The sequence below is a fragment of the Drosophila pseudoobscura genome, chromosome 4 (assembly GCF_009870125.1).
Source record: "Drosophila pseudoobscura strain MV-25-SWS-2005 chromosome 4, UCI_Dpse_MV25, whole genome shotgun sequence".
NCBI classification, from domain to species: domain Eukaryota; kingdom Metazoa; phylum Arthropoda; class Insecta; order Diptera; family Drosophilidae; genus Drosophila; species Drosophila pseudoobscura.
Window position 1 is genome coordinate 5,035,064 of NC_046681.1, and position 25,766 is coordinate 5,060,829.

General features: G+C 44.6%; 4 protein-coding genes and 2 long non-coding RNA genes across 10 annotated transcripts in view; 3 read left to right on the forward strand and 3 right to left on the reverse strand.

Annotated features, from left to right (window-relative positions):
* stol (voltage-dependent calcium channel subunit stolid) overlaps window positions 1-25,766 on the forward strand; it is a 46,421-nt gene that overhangs the window by 15,031 nt on the left and 5,624 nt on the right. For all 4 annotated transcript variants that reach the window (XM_015181263.2, XM_001356130.4, XM_033380966.1 and 1 more), the window contains 2 exons: window positions 1,137-1,218; window positions 15,035-15,145. In XM_015181263.2, coding sequence (XP_015036749.1) covers window positions 1,137-1,218; window positions 15,035-15,145 — 193 coding nt within the window. The remainder of the gene's footprint in view (window positions 1-1,136; window positions 1,219-15,034; window positions 15,146-25,766) is intronic.
* On the reverse strand, window positions 6,728-8,097 carry LOC6902665 (phenoloxidase-activating factor 2-like). The gene is made up of 2 exons (XM_002133145.3): window positions 7,893-8,097; window positions 6,728-7,833 (listed from the first exon to the last, which is right to left on the reverse strand). The coding sequence occupies exons 1-2, from the start codon at window positions 8,076-8,078 to the stop codon at window positions 7,012-7,014; spliced, it is 1,008 nt and encodes a 335-aa protein (XP_002133181.3). The 5' UTR covers window positions 8,079-8,097; the 3' UTR covers window positions 6,728-7,011.
* Window positions 12,602-13,419, forward strand: LOC117184254 (uncharacterized). The gene is made up of 2 exons (XR_004469561.1): window positions 12,602-13,042; window positions 13,103-13,419. It is a non-coding gene; the product is annotated as an uncharacterized lncRNA (long non-coding RNA).
* On the reverse strand, window positions 13,323-14,052 carry LOC26534388 (uncharacterized). The gene is made up of 2 exons (XR_004469562.1): window positions 13,636-14,052; window positions 13,323-13,574 (listed from the first exon to the last, which is right to left on the reverse strand). It is a non-coding gene; the product is annotated as an uncharacterized lncRNA (long non-coding RNA).
* Window positions 16,128-19,831, reverse strand: LOC6902663 (phenoloxidase-activating factor 2-like). Of its 2 annotated transcripts, none has more exons than XM_015181267.2 (3): window positions 19,613-19,831; window positions 17,693-18,051; window positions 16,128-17,615 (listed from the first exon to the last, which is right to left on the reverse strand). In XM_015181267.2, the coding sequence occupies exons 2-3, from the start codon at window positions 17,918-17,920 to the stop codon at window positions 16,203-16,205; spliced, it is 1,641 nt and encodes a 546-aa protein (XP_015036753.2). In that variant the 5' UTR covers window positions 17,921-18,051; window positions 19,613-19,831; the 3' UTR covers window positions 16,128-16,202. The 2 variants fall into 2 exon arrangements, with proteins under 2 accessions (XP_015036753.2, XP_002133179.3); XM_002133143.3 differs by lacking the exon at window positions 19,613-19,831 and having other exon boundaries at window positions 16,128-16,558; window positions 16,676-17,615; window positions 17,693-18,151.
* LOC26532067 (uncharacterized) lies at window positions 20,846-21,222 on the forward strand. The gene has a single exon (XM_015181264.2). It carries the CDS (start codon window positions 20,900-20,902, stop codon window positions 21,080-21,082), a length of 183 nt encoding a protein of 60 aa, XP_015036750.1. The 5' UTR covers window positions 20,846-20,899; the 3' UTR covers window positions 21,083-21,222.

Below are 25,766 nucleotides of genomic sequence, written 5' to 3' on the forward strand. Positions count from 1 at the left end.
GCAGCCGTCTGCCAGGCTGCAGATGCATTTGCTTCCCCGCATAGCCCCTCTGGGTCTGGGGCTGGGTCCTTGTCTTTCTCTTCAGCCATACCATATAAACATGCGCTTATTTTGTATCTAGATAGTGAAGCGTTGTCCTCCGCTTTTGCTTCCTTCGCTCGCCGGCGGCTCAACATAATCAACATTGCGTATACGCAGCGTTGCTGCGGTTGGGCTGCCTTTGTCCTCCTCCCCATATTGATATTGCAGATAATGCCATAAAATTGTGCAAATATTTTTGGGAGCATTATTTTGCATGGTCTTTACTCTGGCTCAACTTGACTTTGTTTTCCCCTGTTTCTTTTTTTGTAATATTTCATTTTTGTTATATCAACGCCTCGACTTGCTCGTTGGCCCGACTTGAGTCTGGTCTCCGATTTCGTGTCCTCTTCCTTTATTTTCAATTTGCTGTTGCCCCGATCCGCCCCAGTCCTCCCCATGGTCCCTATTGCTCGTTCGGGTCCGGGTAAAGGTCCGGGGCCTTGGCTTGTTTTATGAGCCCTCGTTGTGCTGCTTTTGTTTTGGCTTTGACTTTCGCGTTTAGATTATAAATGTTTGGCAAATGTTTTCACAATAGTGGGCTGTTGGTCCTGCTGTAATCCCTCGACCCTTGAGAGTTCCATCATCGCCCTCCCTTTCTCTTTTCCCTGTAATGAGTTTTGCTGCTGTCTTCGGGGTCTCTCAAGTGAGTTGGACTTGAGTCGGTTCTGGGTCCTGGTCTGGGTCTGAATCTTATTGCTGTAGTCTCCTTCTTTCGTGTGGGAATTTGCTTGCTCGTATAATACATTTGGCATAATGATGGTAATGATTATGCGTGCCGGCCAGCCGGCAATTTATTGCTTAATGAAAGATTTGTATGCATTTACGCAATTAGCTGGAAATAATTTATGCGCAATTGAAAATCGATTTAAATTGATTTGTAATCGGCCACATGTCCGTACATATGTGGCATGTGCTAGGTTTTTGGCAGTGCTTTTGTGTATTTTTTGCGTTCAAAATGAAGTTGCATGAACGCTGTATAACAAACAAGTTTTATATATACATATAAAGAGTTCCTTATTCTGATTTGTAATCCATTTGTCATTATTCTATTGCAGGGTTCGCAATTGGGCCCTGAAGTTCGGCGTTGATCTATGGGAATTTGGACGGCAATTTACCAAAATGAACGAGATCAAAAATGTAAGTAAATGTAATTAGCCAAAATATAGCCATATGGCTAGACCGAACAAGCAAAACATATATATCTCCACAAAAATACATATGTATCAGATAATGCCAGTAAATGGATACAACAAATGGAATTTGTTAATGGTATTGGCCATGTCTGGCGGTTTAGCCGAAACAAATACACTTAAGCTCTTTGGGCACTTAGTTCAACTTATCGATAAGAGAGCAGAGCATTTTTAGATAAATGCTTAGACGATGGCAAGGCTTCGGAGGGGCTTAACCAGCAAATGCCTCAATTTTTCGTGTTCTTCCTCTGACGTTCCTCTTATTTGGCTCCTCTTCCCAGCTATTTGTTGTTGGCCCTAATGCAATTTAAACACAAATAAGGCTAATTGAGGGGGCACTGCTAGCAGTAGGGGGTGTACCAGGGGGCTGGCTGGTTGGTGGCCGGGTGGCAGTTGCGTAAGTGTGTGACTGTGTGCTATCTATGTTAATAAGCATGGCTGTGTTTGGCTTTGGTTGACTGCGTGGTCTGCGGTGGCGGGTGGCGGATGGTGGATGGTGGATAGGTCTCCTCCTCAGGCAGTCGCGTATTTTTGCGTTTAATCAGACGTGCATGAGTTAGTGGGTTGCCTTTATTATGTGTGTGTGTAGTACATCTATACAGATTTACATTCTTGCAGCACTCTGGGGGGAACTTTTTCTTTTGTGGGTTTGTTATGAACATACCCTGGAAGACATAGAGATATAGTTAAATAATTTTTTGTTCTGTTTTTGTCGTATCTTGAGACATATTTTATTACAAATATTACAAATAATCTACACAAATACAAATAAATAAAAATAAGTAAAGCATATTAGAATAATAAACGAGGGGGAACGTTGTGAGTTGCTGCGGACACCGCAACACTACGGTTATACCCGATACTAAGTCAGTATGGCTCTCCTCTGGCAGACGCCGCTAATATTAAACGACACGACAAAGAGTGCGTGCGAGAGAGACAGAAAATCAGTCTGAGCTACGCGCTGCGTAGCCACTGCAAATTGATTTGTTCCTTTTGGCTATAAAAATGATCTGATCTGATCCAGATTCACCAATCTGATAGATATGGTCATTATCTATGATTCTGCGTTTTTAGTTTTCTCAAATTTGCAATATTGTGGATGCAACAGATTTTCGTCCTTTGTGGGGGCGGAAGGGGGTGGGACAAAATTTTGAGATATACGTTTTATAGTGACATCTTAAAGGAGTGTGTGTACCAAATTTGGTTACTCTAGCCTTAATAGTCTCTGAGATTTGTGGTTGCCTCAGATTTTCGTCCTTTGCGGGGGCGGAAGGGGGTGTGGCGAAATTTGGACAGGAAACGGTCAAGGTCCGATATCACAGGAGTGTGGATACCAAATTTGGTTGCTCTGGCTTTTATAGGTTCTGAGATCCTTGAACTCATATTTTGCAATTGGCAAAACCGACCATGAAACCTGTGTGTTAGAGTGAGACAGAGCGAGAAAGAGTGATATTGTTTTCGTGATTCTGGCTGTAATAATTATACGATCTGGTTCAGATTTTGCACTCTAGAAGATATAGTAAACTTCTACGATTCTGCGTTTTTAGTTTTCTCGTATCGTCGAAATTGTGGATGCCACAGATTTTCGCTCTTTGTGGGGGCGGAAGTGGGCGGGGCAAAGTTTTGAAATATTTTTGGAGCAGTGACATATCACAGAAGTCTGGATCCAAAACATCGTTGCTCTAGCTCTTATAGTCTTTGAGCATTAGGCGCTGAAGGGGACGGACAGACGGACAGACGGACGGACGGACAGACGGACAGACGGACAGACAGACATGGCTCAATCGACTCGGCTATTGATGCTGATCAAGAATATATATACTTTATGGGGTCGGAAACGATTCCTTCTGGACGTTACACACATCCACTTTTACCACAAATCTAATATACCCCAATACTCATTTTGAGTATCGGGTATAAAAACTATAATGCGGAGAAGCTCAGTGTTAGGGAGTGGATAAAGCTTCTCAGAGGATCTCAGCGGTTAAAATATGTTTCTTCATATTATAATAAACATAATAAGAACACGTAGGGTTTCTTATACTCGTATTATCCGCAACATAATGAGGATACATAATAAAACACCGCTGATAATATAATTTATAAAATAACTAATTTATTTACTGCTTCCCACGAACTGCACTGAAATTTAGAATAATCCCTGCTAGGGTATAAATATCAGCAAAAGTAGTCATAGGCCAGAGACAGAGAGACACTGAGAGAGAATGCCCAGAAATATGGTAAGAGAAAGAGAGGGTGAGAATGCGAGAGTGCGAGGACGAAACAAAAGAGAAAAGGAAGATACTGGGGCCGAGCCCGAACCCATGCCACATCCACACTCAGAATAAGAGTCAGGGGCAGAGGCAGGGGCAGAGTCAGAGGCAGCTAAAATGCAAATAAATTTGCTGGCTGTGACTGTCATTGAGTCTGTAATTGTCAAGTGCCGTGTTGCTGTTGCTTCTCTCTCTCACTTGTTGTTGCTGTGGGTGTTGTTGTGTGTGTGGGTGTATGCGTGCTTGGGTGTGTGTGTGTGTGTGTGTGTGTGTTATCATTGCCTTTGTAGTGCTGGGTTGGGTATGTGGATGGGCGGTGGTGCTGGGGCTGCTGCTGTCGCTGACAATGTTTGTTTGTGTTAATTTAAAGCGCACGTCGCAGCACAGCGACAAAAAAATGAGAACCTACGCCCAGATTGAATTAAATATCAAGTATACGCGACGTGGTGCGTCCTCTGTGCGGATGGGCATCGCTGTGAGTGAACGGAATTGTTGTGAAATGGCCTTGTATGATTGTGTATCTGTGTCTGTGCTTTATAAACACAATGTCGTAGCAGAGAGTGGTGTGCGAAAGAATGTTTATCTGCCCCTCTGTCTGTCTGTTCGTTTGCCTGCGCACGGGTATCCCTTGTTAACGCCTTCAACCTTCTATGGTTCTGTTGCCAGCAATGGCTAATAAATTGTGGGCATTATAAAATTATTGGCATGCCAAAAAAATGAGCATAATATTAAAGGATTCCGCATTGACATGGGATTTGGGATGGCAAGTGCTTTAGGTTGAATGGATGGGAGTGGGACATCATGGCTTGCGAGAGGCTGATTAAAGAAGATGTTAGGTCTGTTATAGTTTGAAGCTGGTGAGCAACCTGTTCTTCATTGTCGTAGTAGTAGTAAACAAAATAAACGATTTTTTATTTTTATAACCCAACTTTGGGGCATCGTAATGTCCGAAGCGCACAGTTCGACAGACTCGTTGACCCACAACTTGCATCCACGGCTTGGCAATCTCGAAAATAGTTGCCAAATGGAAACTATTGACAGGCGCCGGGGTCTTCTGACAATATCAATTCAATTAGGGCTCTCCTTTTCTTGTTCTTGTTGGTACTTTCGCTGACACAATTTGGTTGTTCCATCGACTTGACAGTTGTCCTTCAAAAAATGTTTGCAATATAATAAAAAGCTACACAAAAAAAGAGAGAAGAAAAATTAAAAAGGAAAGCAAACCGTGTTGTGTGTGTGGAAGCCTCTTGCTCGTTCTTATCCGCCCCCTTTCTTCTTCACTTTTTCAGCTTTTCTCGTATTTTCCTGCTGCTTTTTGTTTGTTGTTTTGTTTAGCTACTTTCTGCTCGGCATTTTAAAGTAGCATAATAAAATGTAAAACAAATGCAGCGCACACGTTCAGTTATGCGAAAGGCGTCGCAGGACAACAGCAACAACAACAACAACAAAAAAACAACTCTCTAAAGACAAAATGGCTGCCACCAGTGAAAACGGAGGGGAGCGCGACAGTGTGTGTGTGTGTGAGTGCTTGGAATGCCTGAGCGAGGCGGATATTCATTTATTTTATTTTATTTTATTTTCCTTTTGCCTTGGGGCTGGCAACGTTTAGCGCTGACTAGCTTAAAAAATACATACATATATCTACCTAAGCCATGAATTATTTTCTTGAGACACATATAGCATACAACACGGCTTACAGCGTACAGTCAGATGAGACTGAATAGTGTAAGGTCTAAGATGAAGCGCTCTCAATTAATTCGAATTCAAATTTGAAATTTGAAATAAATTGTTTGCTACTACTCGTAATTGCTAATGTTTATTTATCTAGTCCTCATCCACAGACCTTATTAACAGAGAACTAGTGGCGTCAATCTCAGCTTAAGGCGGAGTCGACAGTGATCGTTGCATCAAATGTCTTTATAGGGCAGACTATGAGGAGGTGGCCTCTTCGTGGTAGTCTGAATCAGAGCTCAATATCGATTCATTTGCGACTAGTAGACATCGCAAATGTTGCAAACTGGCTGTCATGCTTATGTTACCCTAAGCCCCAGCCGTACGAGTAGCAGAGAGAGACTCCATCGACAACATGACAGTACACAAAGTGTTACACATTTGCTTAGTCCAAATGACAGGAGTCCCCCCACCCATCACCCATCACCCGCTCCTGCTGTCTCTGTTACTCTCCCTTTCCATCTCTTTCTCTTTCGCTGCGATTGCTGCGTGGCGTTGCTCGCCTCGCACTCGCACTCTCACGACTGTGACGCCATTATGGCAAATGATGATGTGTACCGAACGATGATGCAAATGACGATGATGAAGTCGAGCTGTTGTGATCATTATCAGGCATCTCTTTCTCTCTTTCTCTTCTCTCTTTGTTACTTGCAGTGAAATATGGGTCAAATTCAAGTCGAAATTGCAAAACAGAAATGGCTGCGCATTTCTTCGAGATGCTCTCCCTCCCTCTCTCTCACTCTCTCTCTATTCGCTTCTCATTTCTTAGCATGCAAATAAATTTAAGCATGCTCCCATTTTGCACGTAATACAGAACTTTTTAGCTGCAAAAAATGAAAAGAAAATTCAAAAAAATAGAAAAACAAGCGCTTGCTCTCTTTTTTCTTCCGTTCAACCTTCGCCCTGGCTTTGCTTTCACCTCCATTTCATATTCTTGGCCAGTTCGTAATGTAAGTGGCTTGCAAATTGCTCTACGAGTATTATTCCTTGTACTTGGCATTCGCGGTGGTCGACGATTGAAGGTAAAATTACGGGTAAACCAACTGTAAGACGAGTTCATAATAAGTGAAAAGTAAAAGTCGAAGTCCATTGGGCAGAATACTCTGGAATAGTTTAGGGGTCATACAATAATGCTGCAACATTTGTAAGACCTTACGAATCTCTTTTAGAGTCTGAAATTGATTCATAAATATATCCAGTAGTATATCTACAATATCTACAATACCCATCTATTATAAATCTGACGTCACGGTGGTTGTGCAATTTTTTTAACAGGTATGCGAATTGGCTATTACCTATTTTTACCCTAAGACCCCATATCACCAGCTTTTAATCGGGATTCTAGTACGAGTACGAGCCAAATATTGAATATTCCACTCATCCGAAAGTGCTGAGTGGTGCTATGGATAAAAAATATCTTCATTGCTTTGTGCTCAGATTATGCTTTGGATATTTTTATTCCTCGGGGCACTTCATAGAAACAATTGGAATTGGTTTTCAGGCATTGCAACGAACAATTTCATGGTCCTTCTTTCGTTTGTTACTCGAACTTAAGCAGAAACTGCTTACAAACAGTTAGGGGAAATATTGATATTACTGTTACAAATTTCACTGGAAGTATATACTTTATTTGAGCAAATATTCTTGTACTAAACATGAAGCCAGCCAAACCGGATTACTTTGGCAATAAGATAAATGCAAACCAGCGTAAATTTAATTATGAGCTGACTACATAATCAAGGCTTACTATTCAGCTGCTGCTCAATCCACGGTTGAAACTGGGCCACATTCGTGTACGTAGCCGGTACGTTTTCCTTTCCACACTCGATTCCCCAGTTGACGATTCCGACCTGCTCGTATCGGCTCGTGTTCTCGGCCAGGGGACAGAACAACGCGGAGCCGCCATCGCCCTGGCAGGCATCCTTACCATTCTCTCCACCTGCGCAAACGAAGCTAGGGGCCAAGACGAAGGATCTGCCCAGGCGGGTCTGCCTCAACTGATTCTGGCACGTATCCCTGTCCACGATGGGCAGCTCAATTTTCTTCAGTATGCTCGAATAGTCAACGTCCGGGTATGCTTTTTTCCCCCAACCGGCGACAAAGCAGCGCGCTTCAATGGACTTCTCCGCGGTGGCCAAACAAATGGGCCTGATGTGTGCTGTCCTGGGGAGCGGGCTCTCAAAGAAGAGGAGTGCCAGGTTGTTGGATCCAGTTTTCACATCGAAGTTCTCATGCTTCACAACCCTCGAAACTTGGCGCTCTTCATGCGGATTGCTCTCCTCCGTGCTTGACAAGTCCCAATCGCCAGCTCTGACTACAATATCGGCTTCTGACTTATCCGCCAGGAGGTGGGCTGCCATGAGGACGGCATTCTGGCTAACCAGAGAGCCACCGCCGAAGTATTGACCTTTATGGAACAGAGCAATCGTCCAGGGGAATTCTCCAAACTTCGCCTGATCCTCAGATGCATTGGCGTTCGCCTCCAGTCCGCTTGGATTGCTCATGCCACATAGGTCTTCAGCATCCGAAGGTCCTTCAGTCACATCAACTGACTCGTCCTGTAAAAGTAGAAGCAATCACAGGAATGTACGCGAATGTACGCCTCCTTAGTACTTACCACCTGCGAAATGTCGCAGCAAACTTCTGAGGCTTGGCACACGGCCGATCGGTACTGTCCCATTTGAGCTAAGCAGCGGTCTTTAGAGACACACATTTGCTGATCGCCACAAGGAGTGACAGGATCGCCTCGCCCCAGTAGAGCGCAGCTCAAAAGAATAGCTCCGAGTGCCCACTGTTTCGACATGGTTTGTTTGAGAATAGATAGCTCGTACTAAATTCCCAGTGGCTGCGATGGTGTATTTATATGAGGGCCGTTATCAATTTGAAGCTTAAAGACTTAAAGCTCAACCTTGACCTGACCCGACTTCCCACAAATTAATAAATCGGTTCTCAAGAAAATTGTTGCCATTCTTCCGAAACTCGGAGAATATATAAAATGTGAGTACAGCGGCAAATTCTTCTTTGAATAACCTCTATAATCTGTCTGAATGAACCATATATTTTCAAATGATATATGCGCAAAACATAGCATCTCTCTATGCCCCCTAATTCTCGAAATTTTCTGAAAATAATGTTCAATGTCTACCATCTACTCTGTAGTACATTTATTGCTTTTAAATGTTAGATATACCTATACTCGTATTACTAATACGATAAAGTAAGCCCGTAATCAGTTACGTGAAGGGAAATACCCGTAGGACAGTGAGGCATTCAATCATAATGAGGCATAATCAGCATGCGGCCCTTCTTTCGAAACGTCTTCCGGCCGTAATTTGTGATCTTTCTGCATTTTGAGTGGATGTATTTTGTCTGGCAAAGCTTTCAGAGTGAGATCTCTACCGAATACTTTCAGGCTATAGATCATATAGCTGCCATCTTTTCGGTTGAAGGGTTGGAATGGTATTGAGACCCAGACGGCCTCACAGTCAGTAATCCAATTTCAAGCACATAAATTCTCTCTTTAACCCATCGGCTTCAAGTGATAAGATCAGTTGTCCAGCACATACATCAGATTGGGCTCAATATAGTGAAAGGATATGGCCAGATCTGAGCAGCAATTTAGAACCCTGAAGGAAAGATAAACTTTTGGATTACATCATCCGTCTTGTAATAGAAGTAGTTCCAGCACCAATATTGATAATCCCACTTGGCGGGTATCAGATTTTGGATGCCCTACGGTTCGGTAGGCCTTCGACCACAAACCGACGGAGATCCTCTTGGCTGAGAGCGTAGCCAGCTCCGCCGGAGATGCAACCTAGTTTGCTTGACGTCCATTCGCACATTCGATTCATGCTTCCCAGTGATGACGTTCGGAGCAACAGATAGTTCACCGGGTCAGCTAGTATTCTGAGAAAAACTGAAGTATTGGTATTTTATTGATATTGATAATTACCGAAATAATGTTTGAAAAATATGATTACCTGTGAAAACCATCTGTTAGCAAATCATCGAGTGGATTTTTCTTTTCTGAAGCTCTGAATTTAGGATCCCATTTCAATTAGTCTTTTCCAACTTATGTTGAACCACAAAATGTCCTTCAGTCTCTTGCCAGCAGAACTCCATCTTCAGATCCCACTCGAGCAATAAAAAATATGTAATCCTTTAGACGACTCCCTTTCCATTGCCCTTTGGGTTTTTGTTTTGTGTTGGGCGTCTGAGAAATTATAAGTTTTCGAAGGCTACAAACTAAAATGCAGATTGTCGGTCATTTGTTTGGGCAAGTGGTGGCCACTCCTATCCCAACTCCTACTCGTACTCCCTCGGACTTCGGCACAAACCAGCTTCGAGTCCACGCTTCTGCTCCATTTCCCGGGCTTGGTGACAAATACAAAGGCCTTGTTAGAGGCCAAAGCAATGGGCTTTCGGTCTGTGGAGAGATTGGGTGCGGCGCCGACGGGGGCGCGGTGGCACGGGGCGACAGATCGAGTTGGTTTTGTGTGTTTGGCTAACTAAGTGTGTGGCGAACAGTGTTGCGGACTGTAAAGAGACTAATCGTAAATCAAGGCGTCGACTCGCCGACGCACTTGAGGGCGGGTGGAGCTACCGAAATGGCTAAGGGCTGCTCCACTCCTTCATGGGGCTACTCTACATCCACTGGCTTTTGTGCGGTCCAAAATGCATTCGGGCTGCAGACCCCCAAACCTCAAACCGAACCCCAACCATGCTTCGCCTCTGATGAAGGTGGAACTTTATATATGTATATCCCTGTATGAGTACGAGTATATATACAGCCAGTGCTTGTCTATGCAAATATTTGAGTCTGTCGTTGTCGTTTGGTGGCGAAAATGCGAGCATGACATACAGCTGCCGGAGCAAACAAATGTTAAGTGAGGGCTGGGATGGGATGGGCCCTGGCCCTGGATGGGAGTGCGACCGGATGTTGGGGTCTATCCTTAATGAAAGTATAAAGCAAATTAAATATTTAATTTGATTAAATCCTTTGAGGGTACATCCATTAAATGGAAGTGGAGAACTAAAGTTGATTTCACTCAACTCCCCTGCCTCTATGAAGCAGAACCTCATGGGAAACTGAAATCATGCTCAAAAACATTTCCGGAACACTTGCCACATTCTCTGCAGAAAATATTTTCAAAATTTGGTGGCACTCCAAGCAAAGTTTGATGGGGTTTCATTGAGTAATTATGATAGTTTCGAGTATAAGTATTGAGTACAGTTATACCATGAGATCAATATGATATTTGATATATTCCGAAAAAGACTTGGAGAAAAACAGTTGGCTTGCCACTTATGGTATGTTAGGGCCTGGAAATATTTCATTTTAGATTTATTTTATTTTTTATGAAGTTTGGCAACACGGCCTTTGCATGCCATCCACTCGACAAAGAAGCCTCCCCATAAGGCAATTAGAGCTGGCAGAAAAGCCCGCTCCCTCCGTTCAGAAAGCCATCAAAACTAACCAACTTTTTTACCTAGCAATTAAAACATGAAAAACATGCTAATTAAAACTTAAATGCAGCATTCTTGATGCGAAAAAAATTGGAGAAAGTCCACGAAGAGAAGAAAAGGCAACAAACTGCAGCAGAGGGCAAAAACTATTAACTTTAATATTGGAAAATGGCGGCCCGTGCCGGGCGCCTGGAAAAGTGAGCAGAAATCTTGCGATGCGGAGAAATTTGCAAAAGAAATCTCCGCTTGACTGCACATGGAAACATGCGCGTTGATGCGAGACATTGTTTCCCTTCTCCGAAGTATGCCGTAAGGAGAGGATGAGCGCACCAGGAGGGTGCCAGCGACATCTTCATTAAAATCTAATTAGCGCATTGCCAGACCAGACCAGACCAGACCCGACCAGGGCAGAGAACAGAGAAAAGAGAGACCTGGGCTTCCCCGGTTGTTGAGCACATAATCAGTCAGCCAGGAGCAGGCCAGGAGCAAGCCAGGAGCGAAGTCAAGTTACCTAGCATTTGAATTACACTTGGAGCAATTCGCACGACGTACTTACACTTCGTACAGAGGATACCTTTTCATTTTATGAAGCAATGTCAGTTGCTTTGAAAAAATGTGATTCAAATTGCAGACAATATGATGTGGCTTAATAGTGTTCGTTCTTCTCATTCAATCCAGGCACATTTATTTCCTCAGTGCTACTTTGTTTCTCCCAGTGCATCAGGTGGATGATGCTGCAGCTGGTGCTGGAGCCGCTCCTGCATGCGTAAGCTGCTTAACTTGTGCCGGAATTCAACAGGAGCAGAAGCCACGGGCAGCAAAGCTCAGGAATGCTCTCCGCTCAGTCTCCGTGCATCCCATCTGAACCTCCTGATCCCATCCTCCCGAGCTGTCCTTGCTCTACTTAAAGTTTTGCGCCAGCTGCATACGCACCCAGCGAGTGGATAGCAGGAGGGACATGCAGAGCGAGCAGGACGAGTCGGCCGCCTTAGGGCTTCGCCTTGCGCAACATTTTCGAATTCCAGAGTCAACCGCAAAATGAAAAACTTTCTATGGCTGCTGCTGCCGCTGCTGCTACAGCCGCTGCTGCTCCTGCAACTGCTCTCCCTCTGCGAGTCCTTGCCATATTGTATACATATTGTATATAGTTCTCTGCACTCCCTCACCCACCCATACACCCATCCACCCAACCCTCTCCACCCCCAGTAGGACACTCTAACACACACACACACACGCGCGTGTCCTTCAGGCGTGCATTGCATTTCGATGCTGCTCTCGTGGAAATTGCTTTATAAAATGTTGCCATCGCATAAAAGTTGTGTGAGGTTTTTGTGGGCGTGGCCGCTACCACTGGTGCCCCACTCCCACTGCCACGGCTAGCTTCTTGAGGGCTCCGCTTTCTTTTTCCTATCAAATACGTATACGTAATTTTTATTTTATTTTTTAAATTTCCCTCATTGATTCTTTTTTATGCTGCGGCTTGTTGCTTGACATGCTTTTAATTTTCAATGCATTTTCTCCGCCCCACTGGGGCGCTCCTCTTCTCGATTTTTTCTACTTTTTAACCGTCGGCTATTATTGCTTTGATTTGGCAATAGTTTGCTAATGGATTTCCAGATGCTATAAATCATTTTCGGGGAAAAACTTTATCGGAGCGTGTCTGTTGCAAGGGTTTGGCGGGGTGAGTGATGAAAATGGTTTCTCCAATCTAAAAGTTGTAAAGTGAAGTGAAAATGTTTTTCTTACTGAAGAAATATAATGCATATTAGTGGAGGTCATCTTTTAATCTTTTTAAACGCCTACGCGGCACATTACGAGAGAGCCCAACTCAAATCCAGCACGTACTTAGAAGTATAGAGATTAGCAATTGCCAATGTGTTGGGTTATTTCCAAATGTGAAACTTGGGACTTGTAATCTTCTAACTTTGGCATTTTGAAATCGATTTCCTGCAGTTTTGTACGTCATAATCAATTACGTTATCGTTTCGAATCACTTCCAATGACTTTTCAGTCAGGCAATCGAAATTCCTTACCCACAAGCAAGTAAACTGCCAAGCTCCGTTTTGCTAATATCCTGAGAAGTCGTGAGGAGGCTACTGTCTTGGCCCATTCGTGCCGCATTGGGCGGAAACGTCTGTAAGCCAAGTGCAGCAGCAGACATAATTTGGGCGTTTTAAATCCTCGTGTAGAATTTATAATGCTCAATGGATTACAACTTGGACAGGGACGGAGATTCCTAGAAGGAGAGCGAGTCAGGCTATCTCTTGTGAGAGTAATACTTTCTTTTTTCCAAACTTTCATGTGTGTGTCTGCGTGTGTGTGTGTGACATTTTCTTTAGCCAACTAATGAATGCCTCAAAGAGTTTTCTCCCTGCAGTTTTAGTTTTGCGGCCAGGCCCACACACAGAGCTACTCGTAAAAGGCAAATGGAACATGGGAGCATTTTGGCTCAAGCCACAAATATTTGCACGGTCTCTGGTGTGGGTAGTGGTGTGGTACACCCTCACAGACATACAGCTAAGGGAATACACAGGAAAAAACCTGAAACTCAATAAACGGCAGCTATAAGCACAATCTGAAGTCAAAGAAACAAATCTCCATAATAGCACGGTTATAGAGTGTTTTTTTTTTATTGATGTTAATCCATAAACAATACAATATTCAAGTAATGCCATCGATTTTCTTATCATATTCGCATCTGTTGAGTAGTAATTAACGGTAGCATAGTCTTCGTACTTTGTTTTTCAGTGTACTTCCCTTCCCGAGCAGCTTTGAAGGCGTCTCAGTTTCTCCACTGCTGCTCCTGCCTCTGCTGCTGCTTCTGCTGCTGGCACTGAATCAGTTAAGAAAAGTTTTCTAATTAATTCGCCGGAGACATGTACAGAGACACTCACACTCAGGCACTCTCTCGGGGATGCAGCGACGTTGATGGTTACAAATGCGATGGGCAAAAATATAATTTAACTGACAGTTTGTTTGATAAGTGACAATTTGAAATGGGCTTGCAAATGGGTAAAATCTGAGAGGGTTTGTTCGTGTGTGTGTGTGTGAGTGTGTGTTGTGGGGCGTGGCCCTGCCTCAACTTAACTTCATTTCGGAATGGCTAATTTGTGGCAGTTAAATGCATAAAAAAGTCATAAAATGCATTTGCTCCCTCTTTCTAAGGTTATGCTACCCGTACACATTTTTCGCTTGCCTGCCTCTTGCTTCCTCCGTCATTGTTCGATTATGATTATGGGAATTCTCAGAGCCAAAAGAAAAGAAAACTCATCAGAATTTTCCATTAAAACAAATGACAACACGTTCAATGGCAAAATCATTATAATGGAAGGGGGGGCTCCCATCTTGTGTGGGTGTGCGCCTTAGTGTGAGTCAGTGTATGAGGATGGCAAAATCAAAGCAAAATGTTGGAGCCATTAACTTGTCCACTAAATGTGAGTCTCCGCTACCATCTCCAACTAGAATCTGTGCGTGTTTTTCTCTCTCTTTCTTTCTCAGCTATAACAAGTTGGCCAAGAAAAGGATGAAGTGCTTGTGGGTCCCGAGGGATAAATGCAATGGAATGTGAAATTTAATTAGACACATTTGGCAGAGTAGCAAGAGTCTGAGAAGACGAAAGGGAAAGAGTGAGAACGAGGAGAATGAAAAACATAGAAGATATAGACAGAAGTCCTAATAGTTGAACCAATCAAAGGCAGTGCTTCATAACCATCTAGCCTCTGAGGGCGATAGGCTATACCATGTTCATGCGAATGCTCGATTATATTATATAGGTACCTGCCATTAATCAGTTAATCAGTTTTCAATGAATATAATAGAATATAATAACTGAAACTGATTTAATTTAATTCAAACGCTAATGACAACAAATTTTTGGCCAATTATGACAGTCCTCGCCTCGTCGCATGTCTTTAAGCTCGCCCCACTCTTTTTAGCAAGTATCCTAATGGCCTGGAAAAGAGGAAGAGAGCCGCAAGCCCGGCCCGCAGCCAATGAAAATCTAATTAAATTAATAAGAAGCATTAAAATCAATTTAATATCAATTTAAGAGTTGCCTGCAGCCATAGAAACCGCTTCCAACCATTCGCGAAACCCTTGCCGAAGTACATCAGTGTTTTATGTTGTACAATAACCAAAGCGCCAAAGTTTTATAGCCCTTTAACCCTCTTTTTGTGTACTGAACCGAGGAGCATCGAGCACCGGTTTTATAGTTGATGGCAGTAAAATGTACTGAGAATTGTGTACGCATCGTATTTGGAAATTATATTTGCTTTTCCGCTTGTCCATTTGCAGCGCTTCAAGGACAACGACATCGAGGTGAAGCGCAAGGACGGCATTATCCTACTGCGTGAACTGGCTGCCGAGGTGAAGAACTTTATGGACTTCAAGCGCAACGCTGTCATGGTAAGTGGATCCCCTGCCCCGATTCCGATTCCGATGCCGATGCCGATTCGGATTCTCTTTGCCGCTCTCCTGCTGATGTGCCTACAATTGACAAGTGGCTCAATCGCTGAATACTCAGGGGGCAAGCAGCAGGGCACTCCCGAATGTAAGGAGGACACTAAAAAACACACAGCAAAACAATCACAAGGGGACGAGACAGGACAACGGGTCTACCGCCTGCCCGTCTGCCCGGTGGGAGGAGGATGGGGACGCCGGCGTAAAGTGGAAAACAATAAATTGCCGTGGGGCAAGTCTCATTGCGGTGATGTTGAAGCTCGCGAATGGGGCCGCGTGGGGACGCCAAGCCAACGGTGGAGAAAGGAGGCGAAGAAGAGGTCGGCGCCAAATTGAAATTAAAGTGCGCCCAGCCACAGCCACAAGCAGAAGTTTTTGATGGCACCCGCAGCTGCTGCCGTGCGTGCGCTGTTCCGCGTCCAAGTGCTGCTTCTGGCCAAGTACTCTCTTCGCCTCGTCTCGTCTCTCCCCATCTTCATTCTCCTCTTCTCTCACTCCCCATCAATGCGGTGTTGTGGTCCTGGTCGCGGATACTGCTGCTTGCTGCTCACTCTCTTTGCGGCTTGCCAGTGTCCCCTGTCCCCTGTCTCTTGTCCTCTGTCCCTCTGTATCAATAGACCTCGTTTACCGTGGGAATATTTTGCAGCAGGCGGTGTGTTGATTGTGCGGAATCACCAAGGGATATGTGTGTATATTCGTAGCAGGATCGGGCACCATTAGGAAAAGGCTGCAAAGTAGGAGTAGGAAGAAACAAGATGAGCTTGAGGCTATTCTTCAGTCAAAGTAACGTGGCTGCTCGGTCTTCAGTGGACTTCCCCATAATCTCTCTAGGAAAGCTGCTTGAAATCTGACCTCCCAATCAGTTTGTCTATCAGCTACAGAATGCAAATGGCACGCCTCGGCTTCGGTCAAAATAAACAATCACGAATGAGGAAACAAATGTTTTTATTCACAAACCTCCCACTATATAGTTAACATTGCATCATGAAGTGTACAGACCGTTTTAGATGGGAATCATTGCTGGCTCTTTAGAGTTATTCGATAGGTTATTCATATCACAGTTCGAAGAAGAGCCAAAAGTTGACCAGACGTCAGAAACGGACACAAATGTACTAGTTTTGGATACCCGACCACCTTCTAAAGTCCCGCTTGATCCTCTACCGCCTCTACCGCCGATACTGCCGATTCCACCGATACCGCCGGTTCCGCCGATAACGCCGCTACCTGTTGATTCAACACGACCAGCTGTGGCCGAACTAGAGATAGATCCGCCTCTATCGACTCTACCGCCGATACTGCCGATTCCACCGATACCGCCGGTTCCGCCGATAACGCCGCTACCTGTTGATTCAACACGACCAGCTGTGGCCGAACTAGATATAGATCCGCCTCTATCGACTCTACCGCCGATACTGCCGATTCCACCGATACCGCCGGTTCCGCCGATAACGCCGCTACCTGTTGATTCAACACGACCAGCTGTGGCCGAACTAGAAATAGATCCTCCAGTACGTTCAAATACTACGGCTTTACCTTCAGAACCGGTGCCGAGTGAAACCGTAGAAGCGGTACCAAAATTACCGCTGGAAATCGATTTTTCCGCAATTTTCATATCAATCCATTCACGGAAGAGGGCGACATTTGTATAGACAGCCGGAATGTTCTCCACTCCACAGCCAACGCCCCAATTGACGATGCCAGCCTGTTCATAGCGGTTTTTATCGTTGGCCAGAGGACAGACCAATGCGGCTCCGCCATCGCCCTTACACGCGTCCTTGCCCCGTTCGCCGCCTGCGCAAATTAAGCTGGAGTCGATCGTAAAGTAGGGTCCCAGGACGGATCGTCTCAGTTGTTGTTGGCACAGTTCACGACCCACCACGGGCACCTCAACTTTCTTCAATATATTCATGTAGGAGTCGGATTCAAAGGTCTTCTTGCCCCAGCCGCTGACAAAGCATCTGCTGTGGTCGAAACTCCTGTCCGCTCTTGGCAGACACGCGGGACAGATGTGGATCTGTGTCCTTAGTTTCTTACTCAGGAAGAGCAGTGCCAGATTGCTCTCTCCAGTCGATGCTTTGAAGTCCGGATGGCTTTCGATGAGCCTAACATCGACATTCACATGCCGCTGCAATTCAGTCTCAATTTTAAAGTCCCATTCACCAGCCCTGACGAGAAGCTGTCCTGGTTGGAGATTCGCCACGACATGGGCGGCCGTAAGGACTACGTCTGATCCAATCAATGTTCCAGCACCCATATATGATTCATCCGACTTGAGTAGCAGAGCCACCACCCAGGGAAATTCACCCATCTGGGCCACATCTGCTGCATCGGTCATAGTGTAGTGCAGACCATTTTCGTTTCGGTGTCCACATTCGGTTGGAGCGGCCACCTCTAAGTCGAGAATGGGGGTAGAAACCTGAAAGAGTCATCAAGTGATACCCTACAGAACGCCCCAGCCTCGGATCGATCAATGAAATGATTTTGTGGACTTACCTTATCTGTGATGGAGCAGCAGACCTCGGTGGTATCGCAGCCCTCATTGCCTGCCAGCAACGAACGATATGAGAACAGTGCACGTCCATCCCTGATGACTGATCCGTTGTCGCACAAAATTCGCGGCACACATTCTTTGTTCCGGGAGTTGCCACAGTTCTTTCCAAGAACTCCTGCTGCGGCCAATGCCAGGATAAATATAGGAACTAGAGCTTCGATTCGTGACATTGCTGGCGAAGATCTTCGAAACGCACTGATCCACTTGAGTCTTTTCTCCGGCTTTTATAGAACTCAGAACTCATATTATGCTGATAAGACCTGTCGCTGTCGTCTAGGTACTCGAAACAGACCTTAAGAGACTTAATACAATTTTTGGAATTTAAGCAAATAAAATTAATAATGTTCAAAAGATCAGCAAAATTTAATGCTAATTAGTACTCTCACTAAAGAATTGTCCTTGGACTCATCTATCTCAGTGTCTGATGAATGGATGATGTGAATAGGCCATCTATTCGAATTCGACCATTTCTAGTTGAATTTTGAAATCATTTCTCTTACATCTATAAGAAATGTGGTTTCTGTTTTCGTCATTGCAGATTTTAATTTGCCCTTTTGGTTTATTTTGGCAGCGTTTGCCACTGCTCTCGACCCACTGTCTGGGCCTATAAATGCCAATGGCTCTTCACTCAAGCGATTTTCTGTTTTTTTTGGCGCAGCATTTTGATTGATTGTTCTGGCAAAGTGTCTCCTTAGCTCCATTTCCCTCTCTCCCTAACATCATTCATCTGGCGGAAAGTTTTCCTCTCTCTCGCGAATGGTAAATTGTTTCGTATGCCCCACTGCATCAATATCTCGCATTAATTTAATTCCATTTAATTTAATTATGAAATTATTTACAACTTGAGGGAGAGAATCGAGCAAACAACACGTACAGTCATCATTAATAAGGCCCAGCATAACAATTAAATGTTATAATCAACGCATGAGGGCAGATTTAATGCGAGGCCTGGCTCTGGCCCTGGTCTGATCCCGGTCCCGGTCCTAGCCGTGTTGCCAAGTGCGTGGATATACATAAATAATTTTTTATGATTTCCGCAAAATATCGATTAAATTGGTTTTGTATGCGTATTTTTTGTGGGTTTCGTTTCGTTTGGTTTGTTTGTTTTTGCAAACGGTTTCTTGCGGACAACACGCTCACACATACAATACGAGAATAGTACAGAGCATACGCAGATGCTGTCCCTTGGGCTCACTGCTGCTGCTGCTGCTGCTGCTGTCCTTCCTCTCCTCCCATCTGGTGGCCGGAAGTTTTTGGCCCTGACGCAAAACGCATACGAAGCACCATTAATTAAAAATCAACCCACATGAACAGCAACGGCAACGGCAACGGCAATGGCAAAAGCAACAACTACAACAACAGCCACAGACGTGGCAACATCAAAAACAGCCAACAACAAAATCAGCGACTGGCCAGACAACTCCTGTTGGTAGAAGGCAGAAAAAAATAAAGAAAAAAGCATACCCAAAAGAGCCAAGCCGGAAAGTGAGCAACGACCATTCTGGCCTGGCTTTTGTTGTTTGGCCAAATATAAGATTGACCGGGAAATGTTTGAAACATTTATGAAATGGCCAACACAGACGGACACACACCTTTTGGCCACCTTGCCCTCACCTACACGCAGACGGACAGCAGAGCACGTCTCCGGTGGGTCATCGCTGAGCCAGAAACTTGAACCTCAGGGCGAGGGAAAACGAGATAAAAGCAAATCCCATGCGAAGACCCTCCCTTACAGGGGGTCCACTGTCCATTTTGACTGCGTCGGCTTACGTTTTCCCGCATACTCGTACTCAATTCTAGAGTCGTTAGAGGTCAGGTAGAGAATAAATAAATAGAGAATATCGTATGGTGTGTATCCTTACCGAGGATGGTACTCGTACGTAGATGAACAATTTCTGAGAAAATTGCACCGCAGAGCAGAACAAAGCACTACCAAATTATCTGATGAAAAGTGATCATGTACGTGAAATCGTTTTCACAACGGCTTCCACAGAATTTTTGATCGCCACAAGGAGAAGCGGCATCACCCTGCCCCGGTAGAGCTCAGCTCAAAAAAATATCTCCTAGTCCCCAGTCATTCCTAGTACAGAAATGGAACTGAAATAGACAAGGCCTGATCGTGGTATTTGTATAGATAGGGAAATGAGTTCCACAGAATATTAAAACCGGCAGGGAACCAGCGTGCCGAAGCTTATATACCCTTTCAGTTTTCCAATCAGAAACAGTATGTATTTTCTTAGAGGGATATATTCAAACTTTCGTTGAGATGCATTCAAGACTGAGTTCGAATATAAGCAGACGGACATTGCTATATCTATACATACATACCTGTTCGTGCCAAAGGTATGCCCTTTGGTCAGAGTATTTTACCTCTTTAAAGGTAAGGTATAGTAAAAGCGTACGTTGGACTGAAATGTACTTGCCCTACTATTACCCACCTTTCGACAGCTATTTGAGTAATTTTTGCTTCAGGAGACCAGAGCGGATTACGTTATCTCTACCATATTAACCCGATCCGATAGAATGAACTTTTCGTATCCCAGGCACACAATTCCCAGCATGACGTAAAGAATTTCCCATATGCTTCTGCGCTCAAAATAAATATGTCGAACACCTTAGTGGGATCTGCCCACCTTATAACAATCATGTAAGAAAGATACAGGTTTCGTTGCACGCTTAGCAATAAGTGGATTGACGGGCCAGTGCCGCCGCTCAGAAGGGGCTTAGAGAGAAGTTCTCAGCTTTGGTGTATTATCGGTCCTCTGTTGTGCTGGTTGTACACAGATAAGCAATAATATTTCTTGATAATTTATATGCTATTAAGACAAAAAGTAATAAAGAAGAAACCCAGTCAGTCATAATTTTAATCTGGAAATTCCTCCTCTGAATGTTGAGAGCCGAGCTGTTAAGCCGAGCGATTAATGCAATACTTTGACCTGTTTTTCCGCCTGTCAGTTGATCAATTGATCAGTTGAGTACATACATATGCATAAGTCGCTTATCTGCGTAGTACATGAAGTATTCTTAGGCTCGGGCTTGACTGTGGGATTCTCCCGATTCGATTAAGTTCACATATAATCTCGTTCATTAGTCACCTGAGCGACCAGTTGTGTTTTGCCTATTGAGACGAACAGTTCTACAGCCTGAAAATGGATTCAAAGACCTTCGTATTGCTTTTGTTGGTGGCCTGTTTGTGTGTGGCCTGCTGTGTGGCAGCGCCGCAGGGATGCAACGGAGGACTATATGCCAGGAACGGCAATATCGTCATTGATCTGCACAATTTGAATGGCCTCTTCGACTGCGTCGAGAGGCAGCATCAAAGAAGAGGATAATAGCCATTTCCTAATCGCAGTCCTGACCTAATATAATTTGTGTTGTGTCCAGTACGTCTATGTGAAACCTATATTTAAATTCCTAGCAATAAATGAAGTGTGCAATAAAAATCTATATTTACAATAAATATTATTATGTACATGTGAGGTGTTCAAAAAACAAAATCATCTTTGCCGGCTTATAGTTTTGAAGTCACTTATAAAATGTATCTTGAGAACGTTATCACATTCAATTCATTCAACTGGAGCTTGTGTGGCTCTATAACACTGACTTGCCCGCCCATCCCGCCTGTTGCCGGCAATTTGCGCTCATGTCGAACATGAAAAATAATGAAAACCAACTCGTGCGCGACCAGGCAAGCACCTGATGGCCCCTGCACCTTGTGCCCCTTGGCTCTGTTCTTTCTGTTCTGTTCTGTTCTGCTCTGGCCAGGCCAGGACAGGCCAGGGCAGAGCAGGGCAGCCCTGTTCTGCTTTAACATTGCCACTCGCATTCACCTCCATCAACGTCATACCCATGCTTCGTATTCATTTTGCTCTCTATAGGATGCCGGTTCCCGCCTTTCATCGCCCTCGTATCATTCGCTTGGGCACCTGCCGTTGCCTTTTGTTTGGTGCGGCATTAAAATGCTAATTGCCTGTAAACATAAAGGTGGCTGCAGATGCCACACGCATATCATTTTGCCCGGCCTCTGCTCCAGTACCTGTCCGACACGAGCTCGACTTTCTGTTCGTGTTCACGTGACGTATGCGTAATAATTTGTGCACTCCCTCTCTGTCGCGCTCGCTGATGTTGCAACGTGTAGCAAATGCCTGCACTAATTCGATTTCTATCAACGCCTGTCAATGCTGTTTTAACTCAGTTGTTGCCCCGTGCAACCGGCAACCGGCAACGGGCAACCTGCAACCTACAACCTGCACTTTGTCTCTCTCTCTCTCTCTCCCGCTTTTACATGCTCCACTGTCTGCCCTCTTCTCCCGTTTGAGTCCACTCTCACTAATAGCTGTGTCCTGTGCCCCGTGTCCTGTTGCTGACAGCATTTATTTGCGTTCGGTTTCGAGTTAAAATTGACTTTAAAATTGCATTTAATGGCAAAAAAGAAAAACGTCTGTGCCCCCCTCCAACCTCTGCTGTCACACAGTTTCCCCTCTTCCGTCATTCTCTGTCTATGTCTCTGCTTTGGTCCTTTTCCTTTTCGTCCCGCCCACTCACAACCACCCAACGACCCAACCACCCAAGCAGCCTTCCTGTTCACTGTTGACTTCTTTGCTATAATGCCACTTGCACTTTGACGTTGACATTGTGCAAGGGAGAGGGCAACGGCAGTTAGGCAGAGAGAGAGAGAGAGAGAGAGCAGATGGATGCATAGATAGATACATAGCCAGATAGATAGATACTTCTTGATAGATGTAGGAAAAAAGTAGGTGTGCGTGTGTGTGTATCGGGCGTACCGAAAAGCTCTGCGAGTCTCTTAAATAGAAACATGCAACAACGTGGCAAGCAAATGTCTTCACACTAAAAGCATTTGCCTTGCCCTGTCCTTCCAGAAAGGAGCGAGGAAAAGTACGGAGATCGCGAAGATGGCAGCTCCAAATGGTGACATTTGTGCAGCGTTGCAATCGCAACTGCTTTGGGTTGGGTCGTGTCAGTGGATTTCGTAGCGAATAAAGTCCCTCTGGATGGTATGTTAACTCGCATAAGACTAGGACCTTCGAGGCATACATTTATTGCACGATAATAATAATATGATGGAAGTATAATCAGCTGAGTTTTCCTATTCTTCGGCGTACAATCTGCTTCCCTATAGATTTCGCTTGGCTAAAATTAAACAGCAAAAACTATTCTAGACTCGTGGAAATAAGATTTACATGGAGGCTTGTGGCTTCCACCGCACAATCCAAGCTTAGAAAAACAATCTTAGGTGTCCAGGGGATTTCAAAATCTTTTCCACAGAACTAAAAAGCCAAAGAGTAAGTAGGTACCAGCCACAAGGAAGAGTTGAGTTCCGCTTTGGCTTAGGTAAAAAGGTGTTAATAATCCTTAAAGTAAACCGCATCAAATGCGGGTGCAAATGTGTCGCTGCAGCTTGGTCTGTCACACTTGGTGCTAAAAATACCCAGCAGACCCCAGCAGAAAAGAACGGGCCAGACCCCAAGCAGGGCGCACCGGGACAGGTGCTGCCACTTGATGTCAGTCCCTGTCCCTCAGAATCGGATGCTTCACTAGGATACTGTTGCGAGGGGTCGCAGTTCACTGGATCTAAGGAGGTGAAATATCTCAACCCAGAAATCCATTCTTTGGGGGGAGGGAGTGCCTCCGTTAAAGCGTCAAATACTTAGCTAAAGAGATATTAAAACGTAATATAAATTTCTCCTTTGGCTACAAAACTTATTGCCTCAACATTTGGCACGTCCATTCAGACGGCAAATATATTGAACAGACAAAAAAACGGAAAGAGCCGAAAAGAAAAGTCTCAGCCAGACGGAAATCGTTGCTTAAACACACATCTTGCATTACCCCGAAGCAGAGAAATAACAGAGGGTGGAAAATCACTCGGCTGGCTTTGGCTCTGGCCATGGCTCTTTTCACTTGGCAAATGGTCAATGTGAGTTCGTTTTCCTCAACATTTTTTCTTACAGCATCCTTTGGGGCTGTTGCTCCAGCCAACGCCCAGAGTCCCCACGCTCCTGTTCCTGCTCCAGCTCCTCCTTCTTCATATGTCTTGCAAACAAATTGCGTGCAAGTAGCTGCATTTTGCTAATTCCGGCAGAGCCCAGACACTGTACCGCTGACATTTGAGCAGGTCGTCCCAGTCTCAGCCCTAGCCCCAGTCTCAGTCCCAGTCCCAGTCCCTGTCGCTGCCATCGTTGTCGTTGTCATTGTTGGCTTTTGAATGTTAAGATGTCGACAGCTGCACAGACGAACGAACGGGCGAAGAAGCCAGCTGGTGTCAAACGAGAATTGTGTGCGGAAGGGCATTGCTCACGGTCTCTGGTCCCATTCCCATTCGACGCCCATTCGACGCCCATTCCCCGCCTATCACCATCCATTCACGCAACCCTTTCTGTGCCGGAGACACTTTTTTGTTGCCTCCCTTCTCCGGGTTTCTCTTCTGTTAGGCTGCCCCGACCTTTGTCTGGACTTGGAGTCCATAAGTGCATAATATTGTAAAAAACAGTACAAGAAATATATCATAATACTCGTACAAGACCATGTTTTGCTTGCTTCTCTGTTCCGTTGTGTTTCCTTCGATCTTCGTTCTTTTCGATGTTATGTACGGAATACAGAATGTTAGACAAAACGACTACAAATGTTGGAATACTTACTTATGGATATAGAACCTTGCAAAACAGAAATGTATCTATGAATTTTTTCTGCCAATCATGAGTGCTTGGATTGCAGAACTCTTGGATTGGGAGGCGGGGATTAAGTATTGTGTATGTGTGTATACCTGAAGCAGAGTAGTTGCGGCTTAGTTTTCAACTTCCTGCTGCAACTAAATCGCCCAACTTGAGTAACTACTCTGTAACAGCTTCACCTACCTTTTGCTGGCTTTTCACCATGACAACGGAGCTCCTTCCTTTGCAGGGAAGATACCAAGGATACCCAAAGAGCAACTTCTATCGCAGTGCTTCGCTACCCCCCCTTATCCATCTTAAACAAGTGCAACTCCCACACAGTCCCGCTCTCAGGGCTCTCTCTATTCTATTGACTCACTTTTGGCAGTGTTTATTATTTAATGCCTTAACTAGCTTGCTACTCAACACCTTTTGGCCAAACTTTAAGTCTCCTTAACTAATTTGAACGCTCGAAAAATGTGCAAATAACTTTGGGAGTCGGGAGTCGAGAGTCGAGAGTCGACAGCTGAGGGCTGAGTGGAGCTCACCTAAAAAAAGTTTTCAATGCAACAACTTTCTTTCCCCGGAGTTGGAGTTGGAGATGGAGTCGGAGTCGGAGGTCTGCCTCTTAGCCATCCTCCAGTCTGTGGCCATTTGTCTAAGCCGCTGACACATTCCCGTGGTGCCAGCGTTTGGCCAACGGCAGCCAATTTACATTGAAATCTTCTTCAGACTCCGCCTGGACTGGGTCTATTCTATACCCGTGAGCTTCAAGCTTAAGCATTTTTATTTTACTTCTTATGTCTTTGCTTTTGCTTTTCCTTTTCCTTTTTTTTAGTTTTGCCTTTGCCATTGTGCAAAAGTAGTTGAACTATTTCAATGCACCCACATGCAGCTCGGCAGCATGGCAGCCTGACTCTAGTCTGCAGCATCTTCAGGTGCAGTGAGGAAAGAGCGAGTCGCACATCCCCAGTGTCTATGACTGCAGGTGTTTGTCCTCGTTTGGAGCCAGGAGTCTGCCCCGGCAGCCCAGCCCAAGCCCCAGCCCCAGTCCGCCTTTGAGTCTAATTTCGCTGCAGCTAAAGTTCTTGTTTGTGTCTTATAAACGAGCCTACAGTGGGCCCAAAGTTAAAGTTGCGAAATACATTTCGAGAACAAGCCAAATCAGTGGGAGAAGATTAAGATAGAGCCTCTGTTGGGGACCTTTATGTTTTTAACTCAAAATTCTATTATATTCTATTTGGAAATATCTGCAAAAATACTGGATAATAACAACCGTAAATTGAACACACAATCACGAAATTCATGTTTAAATTTATATTCGAAACCATTTTTCTGAGCACTA

Excerpts from the sequence above, each read along its gene's own strand:
- LOC6902665 (XM_002133145.3), bottom strand. The coding sequence starts at position 8,078 with ATGTCGAAACAGTGGGCACTCGGAGCTATTCTTTTGAGCTGCGCTCTA. Across the intron at positions 7,834-7,892 it reads GCTGCGACATTTCGCAGGTG|GACGAGTCAGTTGATGTGAC; the intron begins GTAAGTACTAAG and ends CTACTTTTACAG.
- LOC6902663 (XM_015181267.2), bottom strand. The coding sequence starts at position 17,920 with ATGTCACGAATCGAAGCTCTAGTTCCTATATTTATCCTGGCATTGGCC. Across the intron at positions 17,616-17,692 it reads GCTGCTCCATCACAGATAAG|GTTTCTACCCCCATTCTCGA; the intron begins GTAAGTCCACAA and ends TGACTCTTTCAG.
- LOC26532067 (XM_015181264.2), top strand. The coding sequence starts at position 20,900 with ATGGATTCAAAGACCTTCGTATTGCTTTTGTTGGTGGCCTGTTTGTGT.